The sequence below is a fragment of the Maylandia zebra genome, linkage group LG22 (genome assembly GCF_041146795.1).
Source record: "Maylandia zebra isolate NMK-2024a linkage group LG22, Mzebra_GT3a, whole genome shotgun sequence".
Lineage (NCBI taxonomy): Eukaryota > Metazoa > Chordata > Actinopteri > Cichliformes > Cichlidae > Maylandia > Maylandia zebra.
The window spans coordinates 30,658,187-30,685,164 of NC_135187.1; the positions used below are offsets into that span (position 1 = coordinate 30,658,187).

Here is a 26,978-nt window from a genome sequence, read left to right on the forward strand (position 1 = left end):
TGTTGGCGGGGAGGGGGGTGTAGAGGAGGGGCCGCGCTGAATAAGGAAGTGGGGTTGTGATTGGTCGGCAGGAGGGGAACGAATGACACCAGGGAGCCGAGAGAGTGATTGAATGGGACAGAGAGGAAGGGGAAAGGGAGGGAGAGGGGAGCAAGGGGATAGAGACAGGCAGAGAGGTAGCAGCAGATGGATTGCTGCACAGCCCGCAACATACTTACCGAGGACAGACTGTATGTGTGACAGCGCGTGTGTGCATGTACGCTGTCACAGAGGAGCACGGTTGTGAATGAGTATTTCATGTTGTGTGGAAGTGGATGCAAGGAGCAGTAATTCTCTTGAAGGGGTGGGGGGAACGAGGGATACAGACAAGTGAAGAGTCAACACTTTCGCTCTTCACACTCGGACTACTTTCAGGGCAGGTGCAACACCAACAAACCACTTTAGTAAGCCAATCACCAATGAACGTGACAGAAGAGTCTCCGTAAATGCTACAGACTGAGGCGGGACATATTCTGTGTTTGCTTGTGTTTTTTAAACATTTTTCTTTGTTTTTTTCGCCTGAGCGGAGGACAGTGTCTTTACCAAAGGTAGAGTAGTCTGGATAGCTTTGGGAGTGCAGACAGAGGGATCCTCTATGGTGAAAATGAGTCTGGAGCCTGTGCAGGTGATGAGCGGACAGGTCGCCGAGCTCAAAGTTGCCCCTTCGTCCAACGGCGACAGCGCAGGATCATGGGAGGGGAAAAGAGAGTTTGACAAAGACCACCTGGGCCTCACTGCCAAGCCAAAGCCAGTAAGTCTCACTCTCCACCCAGAACTGCATGTGTCCCACTTTTATTATGTAATCTTTCCAGATCACAAGAGCGCGAAGGCCTTGCCGGTTGAGACAATCACATGGAACCAAACAACCCTCTGTACTCCTCTTCCTTCTCTCCACCCTGTTGCTGCCCCCCACGCCCAGCTTATTCTCTCGAGTCAGCTGTTGACATTGCCCACGTGCGGTTTTAAGCACACCTTATAAAAAGGGGGGGACTGGGAATCAGGAGCGACAGGAAAACTGTGAGTCTGGCTGTGTTTTGGGGTCCACAGACTATGAGTTCAGAGTCTATTTCATCCTTTGCCTCGGTCATGAATGAATTGAAGAAAAAACTAATATCTTCTGTGTCTGCCAGAGTTTAGCAGCTGGGCAGGCAAGCTGATAATGATGATCACTCACTGGACGTGGGTGCACAGGCTCATTTACACAAGATTTAATGACAGCAATACACACGATGCCTTGTAATGATGTATTTCCAAATAAATCTAAGGTCACAGTCGACCTGTCTAACATTAGGGTTGCAGTTGCCACATGCTACATAGGCACATTTTAAGAAACTAGAAGATACGACCTATCAAAATAAATCTCCTACACATAATTAGAGTTGTTCTGCTCAAAGCGTTTCCATTTGGGAATTCCTAACAGACAAAGATTTTATGAACCGCACCTTTCACCCAAATCATAGATGGGCTGATGATGACCTGGTAGATGTCAAGAGGATGTTTTATATAATAGATTTAAACAAATGTACTGTAGTGAAATCACACAGAAAGCCAGCAGTCACATGCTTTAATCTCTTAATGAACAATTCGAATATATTACAAAGTTTGCTTGACCAGACTGCAGCTATACTTGATCGCTAGGTCCACAGCCTGGACTTATATTAAACTGTCGAGATGAAAACTCCAGTTTGTAAATGTTTAGCTTGGATCTCAGCTTACAATTAAAAGGGATCAGATCACACTCCCTGGCAAAGGTTTTGATTCTGTTTATAGCGTTGCAGGATATTGAACAGAACATACTGTACCATTTCCAGGGAATCACGGACCAGGCTGCTAAACTAATCCGAGTGACTCTGAGAGGGCATAACTGTAATGTAACTAACAAAGCATTTAGTAAGCTCGTACGATTAGAAGAATAAGGGCAAGAAGAAAAACATTAAAGACTGAGTTATGTATTCACAGGAAATGCAAGCTAACGTGAAAGGACTCAGCTAAAAGTGTCTAAAAGCCGAGTAATCTGTGCTGCTCGAAGATTAACGCGGCCACATCGGTGTATTTTCGGACTGTAAACATGCATCCCCATGTGTCCCAATGATAGCGCTTAGCTATCTGTCTAAATATTACCGCATCGTATTACCGTGTAATGCATTCATCTGAAAGAGCACATACCTACATAACAGCATTAGAGAAAACTGTATGTGATTATTTATCATAGGAACTGCACCGAATAGATTACACTGAGTTTATTTCAATGAATGAACTTTCTAATTGAACAAAAGAAATCACCATCTGGTTATGATCTCGTTTTCCATCAGGTGGTGTGATAAGTAATCAAACACAGTGAAATGAACTTTAAGCAGAACATATATAGGAGGACAAATAAAGGGTCATATTTGGAAGGTGTTACTTCTTTTTAGTCGTGCACTTTTAGCCATGTTACCGTGTCATATTAAATAATTCTTTAAATAATTTAAATGGTCTGACAAGTGTAACCAAATAGCACTGATAGACCTTTTCATTATATCTATGCTGAAACAGAACACGTCCAAAGGCAGGTAATGAGGGGTTTTTTTTTCAACCCTAATCCATTTGAAAACAGTTTAAATGTGGTGAACAGGTTTTATCTTAACTTGTTGTCATTATTTAAAATACAGGAAGGTCTAAAGCAATGCTGCAAACAATTTTTAAATCCTCCAGTATTGTATGAACACAAAGATGTATCACTGTGCAAGTAAATATCACACAGTTTCTACACTTTTTATACCTTTAGTTTTTCTATATTATAGATCATAAAGCAAGGTCAAACTCATTTTAGTTTGTGGGAAACACACAGTCCAATTTTTATCTTACTAGTTACCAGAAAAATACAGCTTAATAAACTTTTTGTTGCTGTTTCCTTTTACTGTAAAGACGTTTAAGCACATTCTGAAAATGCTCACATTAAAAAAAATCAAAATAACAAAAACAATCCAAACTAGCAAACTGACAATGAAATAGTTTTTGGCAATTATGTTCAGGTTCAACCACACATCATAGGTTTTCCACATTCAGTATAAAGAAACGCTACTGCAGTAAATCAGTCCAACTTCTTGGGCTTAACAACCACAGTTTGGTGCCATCTGTCAGCAAGGAGGCTGTAAAACTGAATAAATTAGCAGTTTGGACTTTATGCTAAGGATGTAATCCATTCCTACGGATTTGCAACATGCACAAAATAGTATAAAATTCCCTCCTTTGTAATGTTTGCTCTGTGCAAAGCTATTAATGGAGATAAATTGGACATTTTGGTTGGTCAGATCTTGTCCCAGAGATGTTTGACACCCTGCATCAGCGTAACTTTGTGCTCACATTCATCTCTGTCTAAATAAATAAATAAATACATCTGGGTAAATTCGCAGATGAGTAAACATGCAACTATTTTGCTGGTAATAACTGAAATGAGTAAAGAAAATCAGCAGCCTATTTATGCAAGATAATTCATAATTTTATTGGGGGGGGGGGGGGGGGGGGGGTTATGTTGGTTGGGTCTGGAAATTACGCCCCTGCCCCTATGTTAAAAGACTAAAATTAGGCTTGTGGTGAGAGGTTGTGTGAGGTTAATGATGTAAAATGACTCACAACTTACAAAAAATGCAAAGTGACGACACATAAAAGACGTCTGTGTTATTTATACCCTACTCAGTGATGCCAGGCTGGTCTGTGTCACTGTCTCCCGTGACTTCCTGTAAGCCTCTTTTACACGTTTATCTTAGACAAGATCAAAATAAATCATAAATGAGTAATTATACTGTCAAACCTTCAACTATCATACCCAAAGTGTGGCATAAAAAATGCACAAACACTAACCAAATACCGTGCACGTTATTTCATGATGCATAATTTTCAGTTGGGTGATAATACTGGCCTGATTCTTAGACCAAACCTCATAAACCCTGTGTTAGCATTGCTGTTTCTGGCAGTGTCCGGTCACTCTGCCATGTTACCATATCTGCCGGTGCTGGAACAGACTGCATCATCACTGGCCTTTACCTTATCTATAAATATCTGCACCCCCCCGATCGCCTCACCCTGCCAGTCTCTGCTCACACTCTCACTGCTTTTATTTTCCCACCGCTTCCCCCTCTCACCCTCTTTCACCTTTTTTCTCTCCCCACCCCTGCTCCCCGTGGGTAGAAGGGATGTCTCTCAGGCTGTAATATGTAAATAACACATGACTCATGGATACCAGTCGGGGTATCCATGATCTGGGAAGCTCTAACGGGATTAAAATATAAAGGGGGAAGCTGAGCACCACTTCAGAATCACACTGAGGATTTTCCTTTTTTTCCTTCTTTTTTTTTTTTTATCACCATCAACTTTATTTATACAGTTGCCTCTGCCATCACAGACATCAGTGGGTTGGAAGTGATTATAGTTACTCTGAGTCCCCAGTGCAGAGGAGCCATATGACTGGGTTTGGAGGCCCGCTCAGAGAGGCCAGGCAGTTAACACTACTGGTATCAAATCACAGCAAAGCACCGGAGTCTTGCTCTGGGATCACTCTCAGACTGTGTGACACGTTATTCATAGAGTAGACTGTGTACCAAAAGTCTGGTACACCTGCAAAACTGTCTGAGATTTTGTGCACGTTGATCACATTTCTCGTTTGTCTCCATAGCTTTTAGAAATATGTAGAATTATGCGTCAGGCATAGCAGGACATTATTTAAAGGAAATATTGTGATGCTGAAAAAAAGCTTTGTGATGAATAAAAACTGTCATTCTGCTAAGGTGACAGGGAGACGAGCCCGGAAGGTGGAGGGAGGCGTGTTCTTCGTAAGTATGTCCCAGTTGAAAGTTGGTGTCCAGTCAGTGCCACACCTTTCACCCTGTTTGAACCTCCTGTGATGGCTGTTGATGTGCTTGCATGATCACGGATACTCCCACTCTACTAACCAACGGGCTGACCTAACGCATCATCACGTGTGCTGTCATGTCGATCCATTCTTCACGTCCGTATTGGCTGCCGAAGGAATATACAGTCTCATACTCACCCTTCACTACACTGAATGTTTTGGTGACTTTGAAAAAATAATAGCAGTTTTTAGATGACATCCTCTCCTGCAGGCTCTGAAGCAACTCTCATGGCGCATATGAAGCTTTTTCTTTGTTTTAGCAAGTCACAAACCTACTGACATTTGTAACTACGCCAGTAACTAAACATCCAGCCTTTTTCAACAGTATCATGTGTGGCTCACTATTAGGAACTGGATTTGTTTGAAAAAAAGAAGTAATGATCTAATATTGTAGTTTGTTAAATATTTATTCTTTGTGGCCTTTAATTAACACCATCTCCCAGTGGGCATTCGTGTTACATCAGAGGTACTGATGGGAAAGATTCTCGTGTTTACAGCTTCTCGAGATGACAACAACTTGAGCTGGCAACTGCTAATCTGATTGTGCTACATCCAACGCTAACCAACAAAACAAAGAGACATGTACATTATAAAAAAAAGATATATTATAGGCAATACTATTTAAGGAGTAAAATTACAGTCTATAATTTGGCCAAAGATATGATTTTCTTTTGCAGCATTACCTCTGCAAACTGCTACCGTAGATTTTTAAATCCAACAATATGCAGTTGATGTGCAGACTTTCAGCTTTGATTCAAGGAGTTTAACAAAATCTATGTAAGAATAGAAAATATTTCTATACATAGTCCCTCACCCTCACTTTCAGAGGCTGAAAACCCCTAGATAATTGACTGACAAGCAGTTTTGTGGCCATCTTTCCCTTGTTTTATACACACACACACACACACACACACACACACGCACGCACGCACGCACGCACGCACGCACGCACGCACACACACACACACATATGATAAATAAAGAAGTGTTAAATTTGCATTTTATAGCTTTACAAAGTAATTTTAAATAAAAGGTCAAAGTGAGGGACCCCATTATTAGGCTGAAAAAACAAAGTTTAGAGTCAAGAAACACTTTCATGAATGGAAATACAAAGGGTTTACACTAAGGTGCAAAACATTGGTTACACATTAAGACGAAGGCCAGGTTAGACTTTGCCAGAGAGATGGAGCTATCGAAGGTGTATTCAGGCCTGGCAGAGCATCTCAGTGGAAGAAACACAGCATTTGGTGATGTCCATGGGTTCCACACTTCAGATAGAGTGCAAAAGATTTTCATTGAAGGATTATTTAATGCAAACCTCTTGTTAAACCCCTTGGATTCAAGCTGAAAGCTGCACTTTTGAAGTGCAGACTACGCAGGATTGATCTATTACACGCGGACAGTTCTGCTTCATTTCCAGCTTCATTTTTATATTCTTGGACTCTACTAGAGTAGTGTTGCATGATTCACAGTTCAAAAGAATCTTTATTTAGCCCCTCAGTCTATTTAGTGTGTGTAACATGCCATTTCAGCTCCTCTCCCTCACTGTGAGCCAACTTTCTTCTTAATGACTAGTTTTTTAAGACATTTGCCAAATTGATGCAGACCTTCTGCTTCCTAACGATACATTTCACTCTGACTAAAACATGAAGCAGATTTTTTTTTAAACTTTTCTTCTCTTATTAAGTCAGCAAGAATAACACTCCACATTTTGTCTATTTTTATGCAGTTTTATTTTAACTGTCACTCCACTCTTGCACTCTTGCTCTTCCTTTTTTACTTAGTTTTGCTAAGACAGGCTGTAATTGTCAGAACTCGTGAACTCGTATGCCTGTGTTTGTATACGCTGCCGTAGGTAAATCCTTCAAGATGGCGTCAGGTTTAGAGTCGTGTAATTCATCTGTTATCACATTCATTGTGCTTCGCAGTCAGTGTTGATGTTTCATATAGTGAAACATATGTGGATCAGAAATGCATTACGACTAATAACAAAAAGAAGAAAACAATGATATTTTTCTATGATATGCATGCACGGAAAACATGTTTTTCAGTTCAGTGGACACAGAAATATAGAAACTGTCAAAATTAAATAGTGTTTCATCAAATCTATCCTTTAATCTGACTCCCATGTGGGATTAAGCCTAGCCAGGTGACGTGTGTGTTAACAGGTAAGTAGGCAACAGGTCAGCAAGCAGCAGGGTTGTGATGGAAAAGAGGCTAAATGCAGGAACAATGGCACGGCGCACATGTCGGCTTGTGGCCTATTTACAAGTACACAAGCGTCAAGGCTGAGATGAGAACAGGCAAACATCTCAATACACAGAATCCAACCCCTCACTCATCCATGTGGAAACATACTGACTCACAAGCACAATTTTAGACGCACTGAAAACAGCTGAAGATCACAGCACTGTATAAACAACAGTAAATATACAGTAAAATAATTAGCATCGGATTCAATCAATACTGCATCAGAACAGTAAATTTAAAAAAAAAAACCCATAAGCAACACTCCATTTACCCAGTGTCACATGACACACTTTCACACTTTCACATGCACATTAGTGTTCTCTGCATTGGCTGAAACACTTTGCCCCTTCACCCCACTCTTCCCACTACACAGGCACGAGTTCCTCTGCCCACTGTGGGCAATTATTGCCAGTTAACCCAGGAGGAATGCAGCTCCCCCCCGTCAACCCCTAAACACACAGGCCTGAGTGTAAACACACACATTGGGCAACATGAACACAATATGACACCACTGCGCCATCTAGCAGTTCATCTGAGACCATGGAAACAAAACACACATGTACAGACAAAGCTCCAAAGAGCTCTACATACACTGACTCGTTAAAATGGACCTCTCTGTTATTTAGTGAAATATAAAATTGTTGTTTTTCCTTTTTTAAATGTACAGAATCTGAAAAGCATGAGGAAACAGGACGGGAGTGTTGACATTGTATTCTGAAGGTTTGACATTTTTGCCATTCATATAAAACAGTATGATTCCACACAAATTAAATTCTTATGACCATGTGCAAAGAACTTGGAGTCTTGTTACCTTTGAAGAGGTTTCTTTGAGGACAGGAACTAGGTCTGGGACTTTGGTAAATCAAGGTGCTGATAAAACAACAATAAATGTAGTGACTCTGCTCTCAGTTTGCGTTTAAATGGGCTCGAGCTGGCTGTTATGTGCAAACTGTTTGTGATAATATGGTGATTAACTGTGATAAGCTGGCAAAAAATTAGGAATCTATTGCCATCCACATACAAGAAATTCACATTAAACTGAAATTCACACTGACTAGTTAAATTCACAGACCAGCCAGAAGCTCATACAACAGAATTTCAGGAATCTCTCCACAAGTAGTCACACAGTTGCTGCATGATAGAGATACTGATAGGAACTGTTATTAAATAGGACTATGATTGGAATACAACAGCTTGGAAACCAGTTAAGTTGTTGAGTCGAGCTCCCTGTTGCAAGGAGACACATTGCAAATGACTTGTGTTGATCAGTGCAGACTGGCTCAGACTGCTGCCTACGTTTAAAAAGCAGCAATGATCTGCAAGCCTCCAAATTCTGAATGCCATTGGTCTATTTTCTCCTAGTCATATGAAGGTTTTTACTCTACTGCGGCTCAAACATTACCCTCCAGTTGGTGACTTCCAATAAAAATAAAAAGTAAAAGCAGTAATACTTGGCTAGTTGCGAGGGGACTCGTAGTCCCTGTGAAACTGATGACTGAAGCCCCACTCACACAGGCTTAGACACTCGTCAGGGGTCAGGTTACATCCTAGTAACTATAGGTTGCTAGGGAGAAATGTGGTTTCCCTGACCGCTTGCCAAGTGGATTTGTATTTAAGAACAGTACTAGAACGTACTTTTTAGTTCAAAAGCAAATTAAATTGGTGCGTTTGTGCATTTTCCCTCAACTTCTACTAAGACGCTGTTTGACTGTCTTTTTTGCACTGCATGTAAAGCCTGTTTATCCACGGAGCTCATGAGCAGGGAAATTTTCTTGTTAGACTTTTTCACGTGTTTGAGGCTAAAAAACACTTTAGGATTTATGATTTAGACCTTTGTCACCATGGTTACATTAACATATGTCACTCAGAGTCACAGAAATATGGAAAAATAACAAACAACAAACAGTAGAAACAAATATTGGTCTTTGGTTTGGTCATAATTAATGTTGTAAGGGGTTTTTTGGAGCGGGGGGGGGGGGGGGGGGGGATTTTGAATTTTTTATATATTTACGAAATTAAATGCCTAAAAATCCATTTGGAGCTTGATTATTTGGCCCTACAAAGGTTCTCAAGGACAGGCTTGCGTTGTGTTGACAGTGCAGGGACAAATTGTGTTTCTTTTAATTCTAGAGGGTAAACACAGGATGGAACTTGTAAGATGAAAATTCAGGAGGTCTGTGTTTACCACTTCTCCTTAATATTGTTTTGTGTCCCATGGTAAATATATCTTTTATATTTTTATTATTTTGTGTTTTGTATTTTTCTCTTGCTTCTGCACAATTCTAAATCTGATCTTTGCAATATTTTCATAATTACTACAGCCACATGAGGCTGAGGTGATATTGAAAGCTAACAACAAGCTGTAATCACGGACTGTATATGAGAGATGGACATATTCTCTGTGTATGAAAAGAGAAGGGAATTTCAAACCTACACGCTTTCTAAAGCTCCAGCCACACAGGAAGTAATTCGCTCATCAGGCTTCGCATTAAAGCTGTTTGGTCATTGGTGGACATACCAGGCTCTGGTAGCCTCTAGTTAACCCTAATGCATTAACTGCAATGTCATATGTGAATCACCTGTATCCTGTGTTCTCATTGGTACACATTTCAGTCGCTTGGCTCGAAGCTGAGATTTTCAAAGTTTCACATGTGACCTGCCCACTTATTTAGAAGACAGTCCCTTGAAGTTGTGTAACAGCTACTACAGTAGGTATGCACTCTATTGGATTTCCCAGATTTCCACTTCTTGCTCAAGATGGTGACAGCCAAAGTCTGAGGTTTTAATACGAGAGATTATACACATCCACTTTTATATATACTCAGTGCTCTTAAGCCCAATTTCTTGCTTTTTTATATCTGAATGTTAAACTGTTTTCTATAAATGTTGAAATTATTAGTTTAAATGGTAAATGGTAAATGGCCTGTATTTATATAGCGCTTTACTAGTCCCTAAGGACCCCAAAGCGCTTTACATATCCAGTCATCCACCCATTCACACACACATTCACACACTGGTGATGGCAAGCTACATTGGCAAGTTTAACTTCATATATGCATATTGTTATTAGTAACTCTTAATTTAGAATTGCTTTTATGAGTGCACCATGTTTAGTTTAACTGCAGTTTGTACTTTTTCTATTATAAAGGGATTTTGCCAACTAGATACTCTATTCTATGAAATTACATTATAATATCAAACAGCTTTAAAATTCACCCAAGATAGCACATTCTTTCATCTATATTCTTAAAAAACATAAAGAGACAGTTCCATAAACTCAAACAGTCACAATGTGATTGAAGTGAAGACTTCCAGCTCTAATTCAATAGTCATGAAATTGTCTGATTACTTTTCAGCCTCTGAAAATGGTTTTAATTCATAAACAGTTAATGCTGTACCTGTAAACAATTTTTGTGAGACTACATAGTTGAGTTTCTGAATATACATAGCCTTCATTCTCTATCACTCGAAATGACTCCTGTAATGTAATGGCATTCAAAGAAGTTAACATCGATAGCATTTAACACACTGATGTGAAGATAACAATAATAGACCAAAACAGCACGCACTCTTTAAATAACGGGCACGCATTCCTCTCTGTGTTTCCCATTAACCTTATCATTACTGTTCAGTGGTGTTCTCTTTTTTTGTTCATCTTTATCTTTCCATTGTCCACCTTGACTTTGGTTTTCTGCAGCCGAAGCCAGAGAACGCAGTGACCGTAGCTGTTTCCTCTCGGGTCCTGTTCCGGACTGAGCGGGAGCAAAGGGTGTTTGAGCAGCAAGGTGTGGAGGAATATCTGAGATACCAAATTGAACATGAGAACGAACCCTTTGCTCCTGGGCCTGCTTTCCCCTTTGTCAAGGTTAAAGTCACACAAGCACACACAGATGTTATTTTTTAATTCTTAAATTCTTTTTTGGTCTTGATTTTTCTCAGCTGACTGTTTCTCTGTCTTGACAGGCTCTGGAGGCGGTTAACGCTCGTCTGCGAGAGCTGTACCCCCAAAGTGAAGAACTGTTCGACATCGTTTTAGTAACATATAACCATGCCCACGTTGGAATCCGGCTCATCAACACCATCAACCACCACAGTAAGCCTAAAAACTGTCAGTGTACGCCACTGAAAATGAATTACTCGCCCTACGTGGCACTATTGAAAGATGCTATGCAGCAGACAGAGTTCTCAGTTTAAATAGCTTCCTGTCATGGGATAACAGTCCATTGATAGGTCAATTATATATCTGAAATTTCAAGCACCCACACAGACACTATCAGTTTGACAAGCTTATTATCACACTCTCCATGTTGCCAATCTGAACTATGCCCACCGCCCCCCACATCATGTCTTTGAAATCAGAGTCTTTAAAGACCTCATTTGGTTTATAATCAGGAGAAAAAATATGATGTGCTCAGATCTGCTGTATGCAGTAAGTAGCTATCAGCCATTTTTCTTTATGTCCATGACAGTGCTGACACAGGAATTGGAATCACCTCTCTTCATATCATAGGTAATAACTGCAATCCTTGAATTTTGGACCAAAACTGACTTTTGTTTCCGCGCAAACTCCATGTTTGTGTGACTCATTAGCAATAACAGTAACACGTTCCAAAGCAACATGTTACTGTTATCACATAAAATTTTTCAGTAACAGAGTAATATAACACATTACTGCACCAATCAGAATCTGTAATTACAGTCACAGTAATGCCTTGACTTTTTCAGTTATCTGCAGAAAAGAAAAAAAAAGGTCAAACAACAGGCCATTTTTCTTCGTTTTCAGTTTGCATGAGGAAGGAGGAAAATAATGGGAACTGTGTCCACATCAGAAACAAGTACATTATGCTGCTAACACAACTTCGGCTCTTTGCAAACATCTGCACACTAACAATGCTAACGAAAGCTAGCAAATCCCCAGATTGATGCTAAGGCTGAAAGGACACTTTACCATTACTTTGCTTTTAGCATTGCTTTCTGACAAGTAGTTAAAGAACATTTTTCTTAAGAACAGTAACATTTAATGTTCATCTGCTAACCCACCAGCTTGTCCCAGTTGTACAGAGATTGCAACTCTATTTTTACTCTGCTGTTACCGAGGCCTAAGACTGAGTTATAATTAGGAAAGAAGGAGTGAGGATGTTGGAGTATTTTGACATTTACCTTCAAAGCTGCATCACGTTTTGAAGACCTCAAGTGGGCATGACAGAAAGGTTGTAGGGGATTACATTCTGACATTTGAGGGCCTCGAGGGGATTGTGTGTCAAGGAATCTGGATAATGTACAACCATGTGTCCTTAACATTTCTTAATCAGTTAGATAAGCAAGGGCATTTATACAGGGTGGCAGTAGCTCAGGAGGTAGAGCATCATCTACTGATCGGAAGGCTGGTGGTTCAATCCCTGGCTCCCCCTAGTCTGCATGCCAGATATCATTGGGCAAGATCATATTCATACTCCATTGCATCGGAGTGTGAATGGTAGTTGCTGTCTCTGTCTTTTCTCAGCAGTGCGCACACATGGAGCAACGTTTACCTAAAAGCACAGAAGACAGTGCATGTGTGTTTTATAGAGTACTTTGAGAAAGTAAAAAGGTGTGGATGGTAGAAGCAAATGTTAGAGCATGATCAGGGTTAACAACATTCCTGGGAGGTGAAGTTATTATCAATGATGAGAGGTACGCTGGAAGATGTTTTTTAGAAAAGAAAAATAATAAATAAATAGCATTTGATGTGTGTCAGTTAGAATCTTTAGTTCAACCAAGGGACAAAAAGAAAAAGAAAAAATACTGACGTGACAAAAAGCTAAATAATTATACTTAGTTTTCCTCCAAAATATAAGTTTAGGGCTGCTGCTGATCAATCACAACTTTACTAAGTGAAGCAGGTAATCCCTGTATAACTTAAAAAAATAGTCTATAAATGCATCTGCTTTTTTCTGGGGTTTTTTCTCAATTTAATGCTTCCAATAAGTGCACGCTTTCCCACTAACGTCCAAACCCAGCACCCAAAAGCATCCATACATCATCCAGAATCTGACGCAGGCTCAGCTGAGAGACAAACAGTGGAGTGTATGAACAGCTGACTGACAGGATCCTTCCCAGGGAAACTCTCAGACCCCGTGATGACATCCCTCTTACAGACCACTTCCTGTTCAGTTGCTCTAATGTTTTCAGATCCTCGGGGCTTCATGACGGGAGTGGGTTCAAGCTTATTTCCCTTTGGGATGTAAGAATAATCCAAGAGGCCCGAAACAAAAACAAGTCTGAGCGAAGCCACCAAAGCAACACTCGGCCTTCCAGATGCCGCCATGTTAGATCCTCTCTGGTGGCTCTATGTGAGGCATTCAAACAGTCGCTTGACCTCTGAGCGTTCCTGCACACTTAAAGGAAACATGGCTTCTCTGATAACATTGATAAGTGTTTCATGAGCATCTTTCCTGCAGTGGGTCTCTCTGAGTAGCAAAGCCGTGTTAAAAAGATTGAGGATCATTTATTCTAGCTTGAAACTGGATGTGCGAACTGGACGTGTTTATTTTTGATTATCAGCGCACCCAAACTGTTTTTCGAGGCAGAATCAAGTATTAAATTCCTGCACTATACACCTATGAATAATGGACGTGTGCAGGGACAGAATTCTACCTTAGCTTGTAGCTTGTTCTGGGTGCTCTGCAGTGTCTTTTCAGTCATGTTGATTTCCTGTTTTATTACCATGTTTCAGATGTTTTGAACAAGCAAATAAATCATGCAAAGAAGCTAGATGAAAAAATTTTTCTTAATAGACAGGGGAAAAAGATACAAGAACGTCAATGGCAAGCATATTTTCCCTCGAGTGACTCCCACGCTCCTGCACCAGTCTGAAACACAGGATGAGGTGCGGTACAGCGTAGGGGAAGGGGAGGGGGTCAAACTCACCAGGGTCTGACTACAAAGCTAAATAAACCATTAAGAAAATCTTCAGAGGACAGTTGGTTCTTTGAGTAACTGAGAGGAGATTACTCAGGGGGCTTAAAGCAACACAGTTCCTCTGTTCCTTCTGGAGTCCAGCTCGTTTTGCCTAGAGCCTGATTATGAGTCACACTACATTTATCTGCCTTTGTTTCTTTCATGTGTCTTTAAAAGTGAACTTCACATTTTGAACTGATTACCAGAACAGCAACAGGCAAGGTTTATACATACAAATGTAGCCACCAAACTGCACAAAAATATCGAACTTTGCTTGTTTCAGCCTGAAGAATATTCGCTTTGTCCGCCTGCTTGTCCGTATGTTCTGTATTCAGCACAGAGCTGCACCTGCCTGGTTTGCCTCAGCATTTACTCCTATATTAATATTACATTATTATAGTCGACAGTGGGCTCTGCAAATTATTCGCAGTGGGGTATATATTTTCCCACATATTTTCCCAGTTCTTTGGAATGACGTGGGATAAACTTACTGAGCCTATAATACATTGAGGCAAAACTTGATCAAAGTTTTTTTTATATCCAGCTAAAAAACAAACAAACAAACAGACATTTCTTATCAGCTTGGACTCATGAAAAAATGGAAAACTCAAGAAAGAGCATCTATTTGCTCATGTACATGGACGTCAGTTGTTTTGTGTTTTTGTAAGGTCTCAGTTCCACAGGCCCGGAGATGGATCGGTGATATCCTTTAACCTCAGGTTGGCAGATGGTTGCTGATGGTTGCTGGCAGTCTCCAAGCAAAATTTATTTAAAAAGAAAGGTTTACAAGCAAACCAGAAAGGGAGAATGTTCACCGTTGCTTTGCACTTTTCACAGTTTAACGACTGCTTGGAGAGTAGTTTGAGAGTGTTGCATCAGTCTACTAGCAAATCCAAAAATGTTTTTGATCTGCCACCTGTTTTGTGCCCAATTTTCACCTGAGAGCGAGGGACCTCCAGCAACCACTTGCCAACCTATTGGGGGATACATGTTTTTACCTAGAAAATAGAAGTTGCCCAGGTGTTATCAACTGATCTGTAGGTCTGTGTGACTGAGGCCTTAGACCAGGGATGGCAAACTCATTTAGCATCGTGGGCCATGTAGATAGTCAAAAAACACCAATAGAAATTTTTGTAGAGAAAAAACCCAGAGACTTTTCTGTCATCAAATTGTTTAATTGATACCTAATTACTTTGCTGTATGAATATCCAAGAGGGAGGTCTTTATCAGTAAGAAAAGGTAAAAAACTTGTGAAAATACAATTAAAAGTCCAAGTCTTCATAGGACGTTTCTGGCACCCGGACCTGGTGATGGACACAGCTGCCTTAGACTTAGCACAGCTTTAACCTCCTAGGACCTGGCGTCCATATATGTGGACATCACATTTTGGGTTGTCTAGACCAGATTACTAAATTTTGCTCTACTTGGGCCTGATATGCACTTACGGGGACATTATAATCCCATTGTTCTATCAAAATTTAAAACGAATGTCCTCAAATGTGGATATCAAGCCCTTGTAGAGTAAAATCAGGTAAAAACATCATTCTTTGTTTTTACATTCATGAGGTCCCAATCAGCCCAAACAGCAAAGAGAAATTAAAAATGCTTGCTACGAAAGAGTTCGGGTCTTCCCTGCTGCAGCATGTACCGAGAACATTTTAAGCCATCTTTTGTTATTTTTGGAGCGGTTACAACATATAAGCATTTAGATTATACCCTGCTTGGAAAAAAAAAGTAAGGGAAACTCTCTAATCAGAGTATAACACAAACTCAGTTAATATTCAAGCTGTCCAATTACTGTATCCATATCATCTGCTTTAGAGCAAATCAAATGTGTGTTTTCACTTGCAGCTGACTTTTTACACTAAAGGTCAGTGAGTACAGCATAGACTGGAATAACAGTTAGCTTTGCAGCGTTACAGTCTCAGAAGGTCATTAGCTGCTGCAGTTTAGGCTCTAAAATGACAATTTTACAACATATAGAAGCAAATTACATGGAGTAGGAGTTTTAATGTACTCTGATATTTTATTTGCCTCTTTTAAGTTCCCAAACGTTGTGGAAGCCCTGTGCTAAAAAAGGCCAGTGGACCTTTATTGTGGATGAAGATAAATTCATGCCTCGGCGATTGCAGCTTTAAATAATTGGAATAACCTTCACATTTCTCTTTTTATAAATCTCCCGTCCACACTAACCTCCTCCTCTTACTTCATCTCCATATATCTTAGGTGTCGCCTACCTTTTCATTCTATTATGACCTTCAACTCTAATCAAACTCAATCCATCACCAGATATTACTCTATTTTACTCCCGTGCCCTTTCTAATAGCCCCCCATCCTCTTTTCCCTCATAAATACCAGCTCATTTTACCCAAGGACACAGATATAATCCGCAGATCTGTACTCGTGGATCTAATTACCTAATATCAGTCTCTTCTCATTTTCCACATACCGACTGTCCACTGCTCGGTGGATCAGTCCACAGCAGCGAATTAAAAGGCCTCCCAAGCCAAAATGTAAACAGACACTTTCCCACCAAGTCTTTTCGCTTCCTCCTCTCATCTGCACAGCCTCCGTCTTCCCGCCCTTCTATTAACCCCCTCTCTGGACCCTCTCCATGTTTTAAGTACTTGTAAGTTTATCCTCTCACCATGTCTTTAGAACATCTTCGCTCCTTTTTGCCGTCCACGGCCCCCGAAGTGACCCTTTCGTGAACTCCCTGACAGTCAGAGCCCCAGCTTCTAGTGCAAATATAGATTATATAAGCGACTCTTTGAAGTCATGCGGTGTTTGCTGGTATGCTAACATGCAAATAGATGCATTTATCAACACTGTAATGGATCTGTAATGCTGATGATGGACTGAATGCTGACATTTAACACCAGATGATGTACTGAAATTAAAAACCTTGTTGCTATTTGTTCCTCTCATCCACAGACTTGTTCATTGAGAGGTTTTGTATGACGGGGGGGAGCAGTCCTATTGGCTACCTGAAGGCCTGGCAAACCAACCTCTACTTGTCTGCTGATGCCAACAAGGTTAGGGAGGCGCTGACTGAAGGTAAGGCCAGTCCTGCCACAAAGCTGAAAAATACTTAGAAGTTACTAAAGTTTACAGCTTTTTCTACGTTTCACACCAGATTTTTTTTTTTTGCATTATGTGACTCTTATATAATAATGATTGAAAGCTGTAGCACAGGACTTTTACAAGCTAATAAATATCTGTTTATTAGCATTTTAAAAGAGTTTACACAGTGTTATTGAAGTATATCGTTACCTCGTAACTCTGTATTTTGCACAGTTCTAAACCTGCTGTCTTTCATTGACTGTATATAAAAGATGGCCATTGTGTCGTACTTTATTAGTTTTGGATTGCTCATTTTGAAGCGTTAATGCTAGCTTTTTTCCCCCGCCATTTTTTTGTGTCTCTGTTTGTGTGTGTGTGTGTGTGTGTGTGTGTGTGTGTGTGTGTGTGTGTGTGTCAGAAGTTTTGCATGAAACGGAGAACCAGCTTGACAGCTAAAGCTTGTCAGCTTGGTGAGCAAGCGGCATCCATAAATGGTGGAAGTGTTAGTAAACAGTTGACCTTTGCTCCAGGAGGGGCAAAGGGCCTAACCAACCACCTAAACATAAACCATAAAATGTACGAGTGCAACACACAAAGATGGCTGCTAACTGGTAGTAAGTGATGGATAAAGAAAAGACTAGAAAATTCTCTTGCAAATATTAAAGCACAAACGTCTTGCTGGACCACACAGCAGATCATATTGGAATTAATATTCTAAATTCCATTAAAAAGTGCAAACAGCACAAAAATTAAACTCGTATTAAAGTAAAATGAGGTCTAATAAACAGTGATTGGACCAGAGACCAATACACAGGACTATCAACATGCTTTTTTATTTTTGCATTTTAAGATGGGATTTATTGGGGATTAAATGGCTTTTGGAACGGGGCCTCTTGTAGTCCTTAGATTAACTGCAGATTTTGTCACCTCAGCATTAACCTAATTTTCCAGTCGTAGAGCGTGGGATGATTGGTTTACCAGAAAAACTAGGAACAACTAAAACAGGAATAGAAAATTGAGGAATCTCCTGAGGATGGGTTACTGAATAACCACTAATCACCAGAGAGGATTACATTAGTACAGCATTTGGTTTATGTTCATATAATTACCATCCGACTATAGTGGAAGACAAAAGAATTCAGATCTGAGAACAGTAGATGGCAGTGATCGTGCTTGTATTTGCCTCCAAATATGGGGTGCATTGCCACAATAAAAAAATATATTTATGCATGCTAGTATCCTGGTGTCCTCCTAGAGATCGGAGTAATTTAAATGGAGTAATCCAGTTATATGTTTTAGACATTTAGAAAGTCTCACAGAAGCAGTTTAGCATACAAATTAAAGGCAAACCAGTAGCATCAAGTCATACACGGCCCTCACACACTCCGTTACTTCAGCTTTATTTTGATCAGGGAAATGTGTCCGAAGGAATGCCTTCAGGAAGCTTTCGTGCCTCACATTTAATTAAATCGTCCTTCTGAGGAAGCTTGATCTTGAATTCTTTTCAAAGCACGCGTCATGTAACCGCACTAGTTGTTTTGGCCTATTTGCATGCATTTTATTTACATGTAGTTTCAGCACACTTGACCTTTTCCAAGCTGGATAACAAAAACTAGTTTTTGAAAGTCTTTCCTTTTTTTCAGACACAGATAGAAATGTTTTGAAATATACAGGTTCAAGTATAATTTGAAATTCATAGCAATAAAAAACTGATCTAATCCCTAAATCATAAATCCCCAAATATATGCCATGTCATACATAGAAAAACTACAAAGCAGCCTGCACACACACACACACACACACACACACACACACACACACACACACACACACACACACACACACACACACACACACACACACTGTGCTAGGAGTGTACATTGTGTAATGTGTGTGTATTTGCATAAGAAGTAGCAATGACATCTTCTGCAGTGCTGCTGTGACTTTAGTCTTTGCACTCTATTTGATGGTTTCCATGGTGCCATGGCACCGTGAGGGGTTACCAACATCCTATTTGTTGTAGCTTTGGCTAATTTGTGTCACAATTTGAAGTCACTGGTCATTTTCTGCTAAAGAAATAAGATCCATTAAAATGCAACGATGGAAAATTTGTGGGACTTGAGGTGACAACCACATCCAACGATTTAAATCCCTTCTGTGCAGCGAATTTCATGCTGCATTATTACTGCAGCCAACACAGAGGAGGTTTTTGTGACACAATCTGTGTCACTGGGTGTATAACTTGAGACAAATTTAAGGAAAATTAACTGGCTGTGTAAAGCTTCAAGTGGCTATGGTTTAAGTTCTGTCGCACAGTAAACCTGCTCTGGAGCACGTAAGAAATCCACAAGTGCAAAATGAGTGCCTACTGACTAGGGATGGGTACCGGTGTCCGGTGCCATGATGGCACCGGTTCTGACATAAACGGTAGTAACCAGACCGAAAAGCAGCGCACATTTCGGTGCTTTATTTCGGTGCTTTTTTTCCCTGAGCTGTGATACACTTTAGATTCTAGCCAATCATTTTACGTTTCCGAGGATAGTAGGCGGGGCCAGGTACGTACGTTCTGTTAGAGCAGAGCTACAGATTAAAAATGTCCAAGGCGAAGCGGTCAAAAGTCTGGCTTTACTTCATAGCAAAATATGCAAACTCAGCAGCAACAAGTGCTTTAAGCTGATACTGTGATACTGTCAAAGGAGGTAACACCTCAAATCCGATGAAACACCTGGCGACGCATAGCGTTTTTTTTAAAAGCCCAGAAATGCGCCGTATTTGATAGCTTGCTGCGAGACCTCACACCGAGCACATCTACTGCGGGTGGGTTGCCTGTTATGCAACATCCCCCAAAAACACGAAGAGGAGAGTCCTGGCCCCTAGCCCTGCCAGTGTAGCAGAAATGATGACGGATGATGGTGGCAGCAGCCGTTCTTCTCTGCGTGAGTAGCTAATTTACGTTGAGTAGGCTAACCACGTTATTACATTAATGCATGTAAGGTGAACTAGCAAACATCATCATAGCTACATGCGGCTGTCCTCTTGTTTGATGGCAGATACTCCCTTCACCCTGGCTAAAAAGGCTAAAATGACCAAAGAAAAAGTGGAAAACAGTTAAACATGAGAGGTTTAGGACAAAGTTTGTGTTTTTTCCATTGTTTAAGCACTGCTTCCAGCCAAGAGTGATACCATATATGCCCCATAGCTGCAGAAAAGGCTAACATTGTTATATTTTTACAAAAACAGCTGAACATGAGAGGTTTTTGGACCAATTTTGTGTTCTCCATTCTTTAAGCACCGGTTTGAGCACCGTTTGAGCACCGGCACCGTTTCAAAAGTACCGATTTGGCACCGGTATCGGATAAAACCTAAACGATACCCATCCCTACTACTGACCAATCAGTTTGCCAGAAAATCGCATCACCATTTCTGGAAGATAGTGAGACGTTTTTCTTTCCCGACAAGCACTGAGAGGAAATATAATAGCTCAGGAGCAACATTACTCATAGCTTGTTTTTCCCCGTTGGCCTCAAGTAGCAAATCAGTTTTATTTTTCTATCAGCCTTAACATAGAAATGTAATCCCAACACAGGACGGTCTAAGCCATGCACTTTATGACCTTATATAAAATTTGCAGATAAACCCACTTACTGGTTTGAATTCTGTTTTTATCTTTGCTCTTTGTTTGCTCTCACATAGTTTTAACCCTGCTGGGTTACAGCTGAAAGAATTCATGAATTTTATCTGAGACTTAATTATGGGCTGTCTGTAAATGGACTGCGTTTATGCACCACTTTTGCAGTCTTTCTGACCTCTTGAAGCACTTTGCACTACAGTCACATTCACATATTAATACAGCAGGTTTTCACAAGGTGTAGAGCTTTCAGCTGTATTGTGTTTAACCTCACGTTATAATTTTCGTTTTGTTTGTAAAATATCCGCTCTGCTTCCCAGGAGACCTGTGCATGCTTGTGATTGGTCATTTGTTGCAAACGTCACCCTCTTCATGTGCACACACATGCTACTTAGGGCATGCCATGTTGATGACTGGGAAGGCCACAGAACAATACAACCTAAAGGGATCAAGGGTTTCCTTTAACTGTCAACCATCTGTAGCTGTCAAGGCATCTCCAGGGACTTTCTTCATGTCATTTACAAGCTTCGTGCCAGTAATGCCGCACCTCTGTGGGAGGCAGCTCCTCAAAAACACAGAGCACATAAGCAGTGAAGCAAAGGAAGTGGTTCTGACATTTTACTTGAAAGCTCTTAATTAGCTGTAAATCCATTTGTTAATACTTCCTCTGAGTGTTAGAGCATGTTTTTAAGGACTGCGGCTATGAAGGTGACAGTTAAAACCTTCCTGATTTGTTCTGTTTCTGGCAGGAAATGAAAGAGAGCACTGAATGAAGTGAAAGATGCTTTTTTGCACCTTAGAAAATCAAAAGATTTATTTGTGAACTGAAGTGACGTTTAAAAGCTGATTTTATCTAAACAAGTGATGTCTCTGTTTACTTGATTCTCAACCACTCAATATGCAAAAACACTGTTTAGAAAAATTAAAGGAACACTTTTTTTAATCCGAGTGTAGCACCAACTAAATTAAGATGCCTTGCTGTGTCTCCCAGCACAGTGTCAAGAGCATGGGGAAGATTCCTGGAGACAGACAGTTACTTTAGGGCCCTTAACCCACCAGCAAGACTGTTATTTGCTTCTGTGTGCAAGAAGGAACTGGATGAGCACTGCCAGAGCTACAAAATGACCTCCAGCAGGACACTGGTTTGAATGTCTCTGACCAAACAATCAGAAACAGACTTTATGAGGGTGCCCTGATAGCCAGTGGATCCTGTGCTCATTGCCTGGCACCGCGGAGCCCAGTGGGCATTTGCTGTAGAATATCAGAATTAGCAGGTTTACCGCTGGCACCCTGTGCTTTTCACAGAGAGAGAACAAGTTCACCCTGAGCACATGTGACAGACATTAAAGAGTCTGGAAAAACTGTGGAAAACGTTATACTGTCTGTAACATCGTTGGTCTTTCAGTGATGGTCTGCAGAGAGATATCCATGGCAGGTATACTGGCTAGGTAATTGCAGACTGGCTGCCATTAATATTAGGATGAAACCCTTGGATCTTTGTCAGGCCCTACACTGGTACACTAGGTCCTGGGTTCCTCAAGGTGCAAATGACAATGCCTGCTCTCATGTGGTGAGAGTATGCAGGAGGTTCCTGAAAGATTAAGAAATTGATATCCTTGACTGGCCCCCAGTTTACCTCAAATTGTCCAGGAGCTCTTTGATGCTCTGATCCAGATCTTGGGGGAGATCCTCCAGGACACCATCCATCATATTATTAGCAACATCCCCCATGAGCCTGTGGGGACCATACACACTATTCAGTACCAGTTTGAGCTGCTGCAATGAAAGGAAAACGGACTAGCCATGAACTGAAACATGAAGTAAAGGAAGCAGGGCAAAATATCTGATAGGGAACGCAACTCCTGACTCCCTCTAAAGAAGAAATGCAGAGAGTGCAGTTCAGAATTAAGTGCAGGAAGTGAAGGAATTAATCATAATGTACTAATGTTAAAAACAAATGAAGTGTACAAACACAACTTCTCTTTAGCTGTAATTAGCTAAGTGATAGTTGAGCCCTTTATTGTCTTATGCATTTGTGTTCAGGCATCGCAGCAGCCACAATGTTCATGCCGGAGAAGATGACAGAGGTATCCGAGTCCCAGCTAAGAGTGGCATTTGATGGCGATGCTGTCCTCTTCTCAGATGAGTCAGAACGCATCTTCAAGGCCCATGGGCTGGACAAATTCTTCGAACATGAGAAGGAAAATGAGGACAGGCTACTGGACCATGTTGGTATTCTTTAATTGAATTTCTTTGCATTGATTTTTATTCTATTCAGTTTTATTTATAGCGCACCAAATCACAACAACAGTGACCTCAAGGTGCTTTCTATTGTAAAGACCCTACAATAACAGAGAGAAAACATCAACAACAGTTTAAACTAGCACTTTAGTGACAGAGGGAAAGAAAAACTTCCTTTTAACAAGAAGACAGGCAGGGTGTTTTGTTAATACGTTTCTCTTAACAGGATCCGTGGTGTTGGTGACAACATAAAGTACATCCTGCACCCTAACCCTCCGAGGTCATTGGTCACAACCCATAACCCTATCAGAATAGGGTTGTTTGTTTTTGTTAAATTGTTCTTTCAAGGCAATCAGAGAAGAAAGAAAAAAAATTTCAGGTGACACAACAAAAAATATTTCACATTTTCTTCCTTGAAAATTCAGTTTTGCCTTTCTTTAAAATAAGATTAGCAATTAGCTTGGAGCTTAGAAGGTTAATACCTGAGGCTAAATTTCAAAGAAAAAGAAAAGAAAAACTAACTGCAGATTACACACACAATATCCCATACTGAGATGACTCCAAAGAGTGTAGCAATCCTTAAAAACATTATATTCTTCCTAATATTATCTTTTCCAAGCAGCCTCAATGATGAGCGTGCATATGGTCTCCACATGAAATCCATTTCAGTAACTGATTATTCTATGAATATATTATGCAAAATTAAATGAAATAATAAATTGTTTCTAAAGACTGTCAGTTGACATGTCATTCTCCTTGACAACCAGCAATTTCGGAAATTAGCAGTGCATACCTCACGCTGTGCTACATTACAATAAAATGGTGCTAGCTCAATCAGGGTTTGTATGTGTTACATACACATAAAGCTGATGCGTGACAAGTCAAAGATGAGTCAAATCTTAACATATATACAAGAAAACAGATAGCAGGTCCTCACTAGCTTTTCCTCTTTGGCAGGGTCCCCTGAAGGGCTTCCTAGAGGCACTGGGGAAGCTCCAGAAAAAGTTTTACGCTAAAGGCCAGCGTCTGGACTGCCCTATCCGCACCTACCTGGTCACAGCTCGTAGTGCAGCAAGTTCTGGGATTCGGGCTCTCAAGACACTTCGGGCCTGGGGGCTGGAGATCGATGAGGCCTTGTTCCTTGCAGGAGCACCAAAGGGCCCTATGCTTGAGAAGATAAGGCCACACATCTACTTCGATGATCAAATGTTTCACATAGAGGGAGCGGCAGAGATGGGTACCATCGCTGCACATGTTCCCTATGGCATTGCACAGAAACATAACTCCAAGCACAACACCAGCGCAGGGAAGTAGACAAAAGGACTTTGGATGTTGGTGACCTGGTAGAGGGAGGGGATATTATCTTAGGACAAAACAAAAAGTTGTTAAAGTAAAATTCAGATGATGAACTTTTTCTATTTTTTAACTGTATGGAAGTACATGTTTGCTTGACCACAGTATCTACTGCCTCGGCTTAGTGCTACTACTTTAGGAGTCAGATAAGAAATCTGGATAAAGGTCAACAAGAGGTCTGGAACCTGAGATGACCCAATAACCAAGGTGTCCAAAAACAAGTGTTTCATTAAATCATGCTTTGGTTCTTGACTAAGTATTTCTCTTACTACTCCTTGTCTTCATAGCGAAGACAAGGAGTGAACAACTGAATTGTTTATATATATATGTAACAGTGCACTGAATGTTAATAAATGAACTGTGAGCACAATGCAGAGATATTATATTGTTAACCATTATGGTGATGTACTATAGCATGAAAGTAATAATTTAAAGTTTTGTCAAACATTTTATAGTTTGATTACACACAAATGTAAAAAGATTAGGATGCAGCTGTACAAAATGTGTTGTATATTACTGAAGCATTCAATGCCATCTGTTCTTGTGTTCCAAAATCCAAATCAAATATAGAAAGCCATTTGGTGCCTTAGGAGTGGAATTATAGTTCTCTTGGGTGAACACAGGCAGGAGGGCACAGACGGTTTGTTTTATACTTCAGTGAAATATGTTTCTAACTGTTTTAACCCCACGTGGCACCTGACAGGATCTTAGACACTGTGATGTGTTTTTATCCAAAATACCCTCCACTCCTTTGTATTTGGAAGTATTTTAACTATAACAATATTTGAACTACTGTAATGTGGAGTGATACGAGAAACTCGTGGGAGCTTTGGCTTTGCATGATGCTTCGCAGCTCAGAGCGGTTCAAATGGTACGTAATTAGCATGCTATATTGATTGATTTCTTTTCTTTTTTTTCTTAAAGATGTGTCTTTTTTTTAAACTTTTTTTTTGGAGAGAGAAAAGAACAATGGAAAAGAGAGATGGATGAGATATGCAACAAGTTTCCCCTGCTTGCAATCAGACAGGTCACAAGTAATGTATGTGGTATGTAACTTAACCAATAGTGACCACACAGTGTTATAAATATATTACTGTAGCGAAGAAACCACGTTATTTACATTTCTAGTTGCAAACTATGGCTGTATGCTCTAGAAGTTGCCTTTAGTTTCAATGAATGTATAACTTACAGCCAGTTATGTTGTATGGCTTCCATGACGTTTTATGCAATCCCATAAACGACAGAAAACCAAAGTAAAACTTGGCAATTACATGTTAAAACCTAAGCTTGTTAAGGCTTTCACAGTTCATGGCATAGCTAAATGGAATTTTGATCCGTTTTAGCTGATATGTAGCATGCTAAAGTTTACCATGCTAGCATGCTAAAGTTTACTGTGCTAGCATGCTAATGTTCCCACAAATATGTGATCCTAAGGAGGTCTTAGTCTAACAAAACACTGACTTAACTGAATGAACCTGTGTTTTACCTTCATATTTAACCAGTGGAGCAAGTGTCATATTTTTACAGGTTTGCTAACCTAAGAGATTTTTGAAAGCTAGATCTTTTGCTAATATTCCAACTAGAGCACACACGTTATAGGTAGACATAAGCCGTCAATCTTGGGTTGAATTCTCTGTCTTGTATACCCAGGTGACTTTGTTTAATGGTGTAAAGTTTCACCATCATAAATCCATTTCTAAATTGTAGTTAGAGAATCTTGCTAATGTTTGATAGAAAAATATAAATGTTTCTATTATAGACAAAATCCCTGCAGTGACCTTTAGAAAATGCCAGTCTACTTCACATGACTCTACTTGTAACCAGTGTATAATTAGAGACGCATCATTACGCTCAATCAGTCTTCTGAGTACCACGGGGTTCAGAAAAGTGACAAGCAACCCGCAGGTTTAACCTCACAGGCAACACACATACAGTAATTAAACAGATGTGTCTCTTGTGGCAAACTAAAACAACTGCTGACTTGTGAGCAGATAAAGTTTCAGCACGACAAGCTAATCAGGGAACTCTGGGCTTCAGGGTGACATTCGGTTTCAGCTTGAACAGATTCAACAGCACTTTGATAACTGCTTTATTGAAGGATTTGCAAGATTAAGAAAATGTAAATGGACAATAAATAAAGATTACAATTGAAGTATTGGCTTTATTTTCATTTGTTTGTGAAAACTGATATAGATTACATGGATCTGTTTGTTCAGTGGCATGCACTCCTTCAGTCCACCATGGAGTGGCAGCATCGCACCACGGTGGAATGATTGATGAGCTGCAGCAGCAACCGCTCTTCACTCAGCGTAATGATGAAGATGGAAAGAAGCGACCACTTCGCTTTGATTTAACAGCTCCATGCACATAAAAGTTATCCTAATTTATGTCAGTTTTTTAATCTTTGCATCCTTTATTATTATCTTTTTGTGACAAATCCTCCCTTTCTCCATCTAATTTATCAGTCTTCACACTGAGCAGAATCACATTACGACCCACACTTTCATCCACATATCTATGATAAATGTGCTAATATTCCCAATATGGTTCATACCCAGCTGAATTTGATCTTTC

General features: G+C 40.2%; 1 protein-coding gene across 2 annotated transcripts; it reads left to right on the forward strand.

The window, feature by feature from the left end:
• Positions 1 to 136: 136 nt before the first annotated feature.
• On the forward strand, positions 137 to 26,556 carry nt5c1aa (5'-nucleotidase, cytosolic IAa). Of its 2 annotated transcripts, XM_014412686.4 has the most exons (7): positions 137 to 790; positions 4,806 to 4,850; positions 10,878 to 11,045; positions 11,144 to 11,273; positions 17,054 to 17,176; positions 22,854 to 23,038; positions 24,009 to 26,556. In XM_014412686.4, the coding sequence occupies exons 1-7, from the start codon at positions 635 to 637 to the stop codon at positions 24,363 to 24,365; spliced, it is 1,164 nt and encodes a 387-aa protein (XP_014268172.1). In that variant the 5' UTR covers positions 137 to 634; the 3' UTR covers positions 24,366 to 26,556. The 2 variants fall into 2 exon arrangements, with proteins under 2 accessions (XP_014268172.1, XP_023010635.1); XM_023154867.3 differs by lacking the exon at positions 4,806 to 4,850.
• The last annotated feature ends 422 nt before the right edge of the window (positions 26,557 to 26,978 follow it).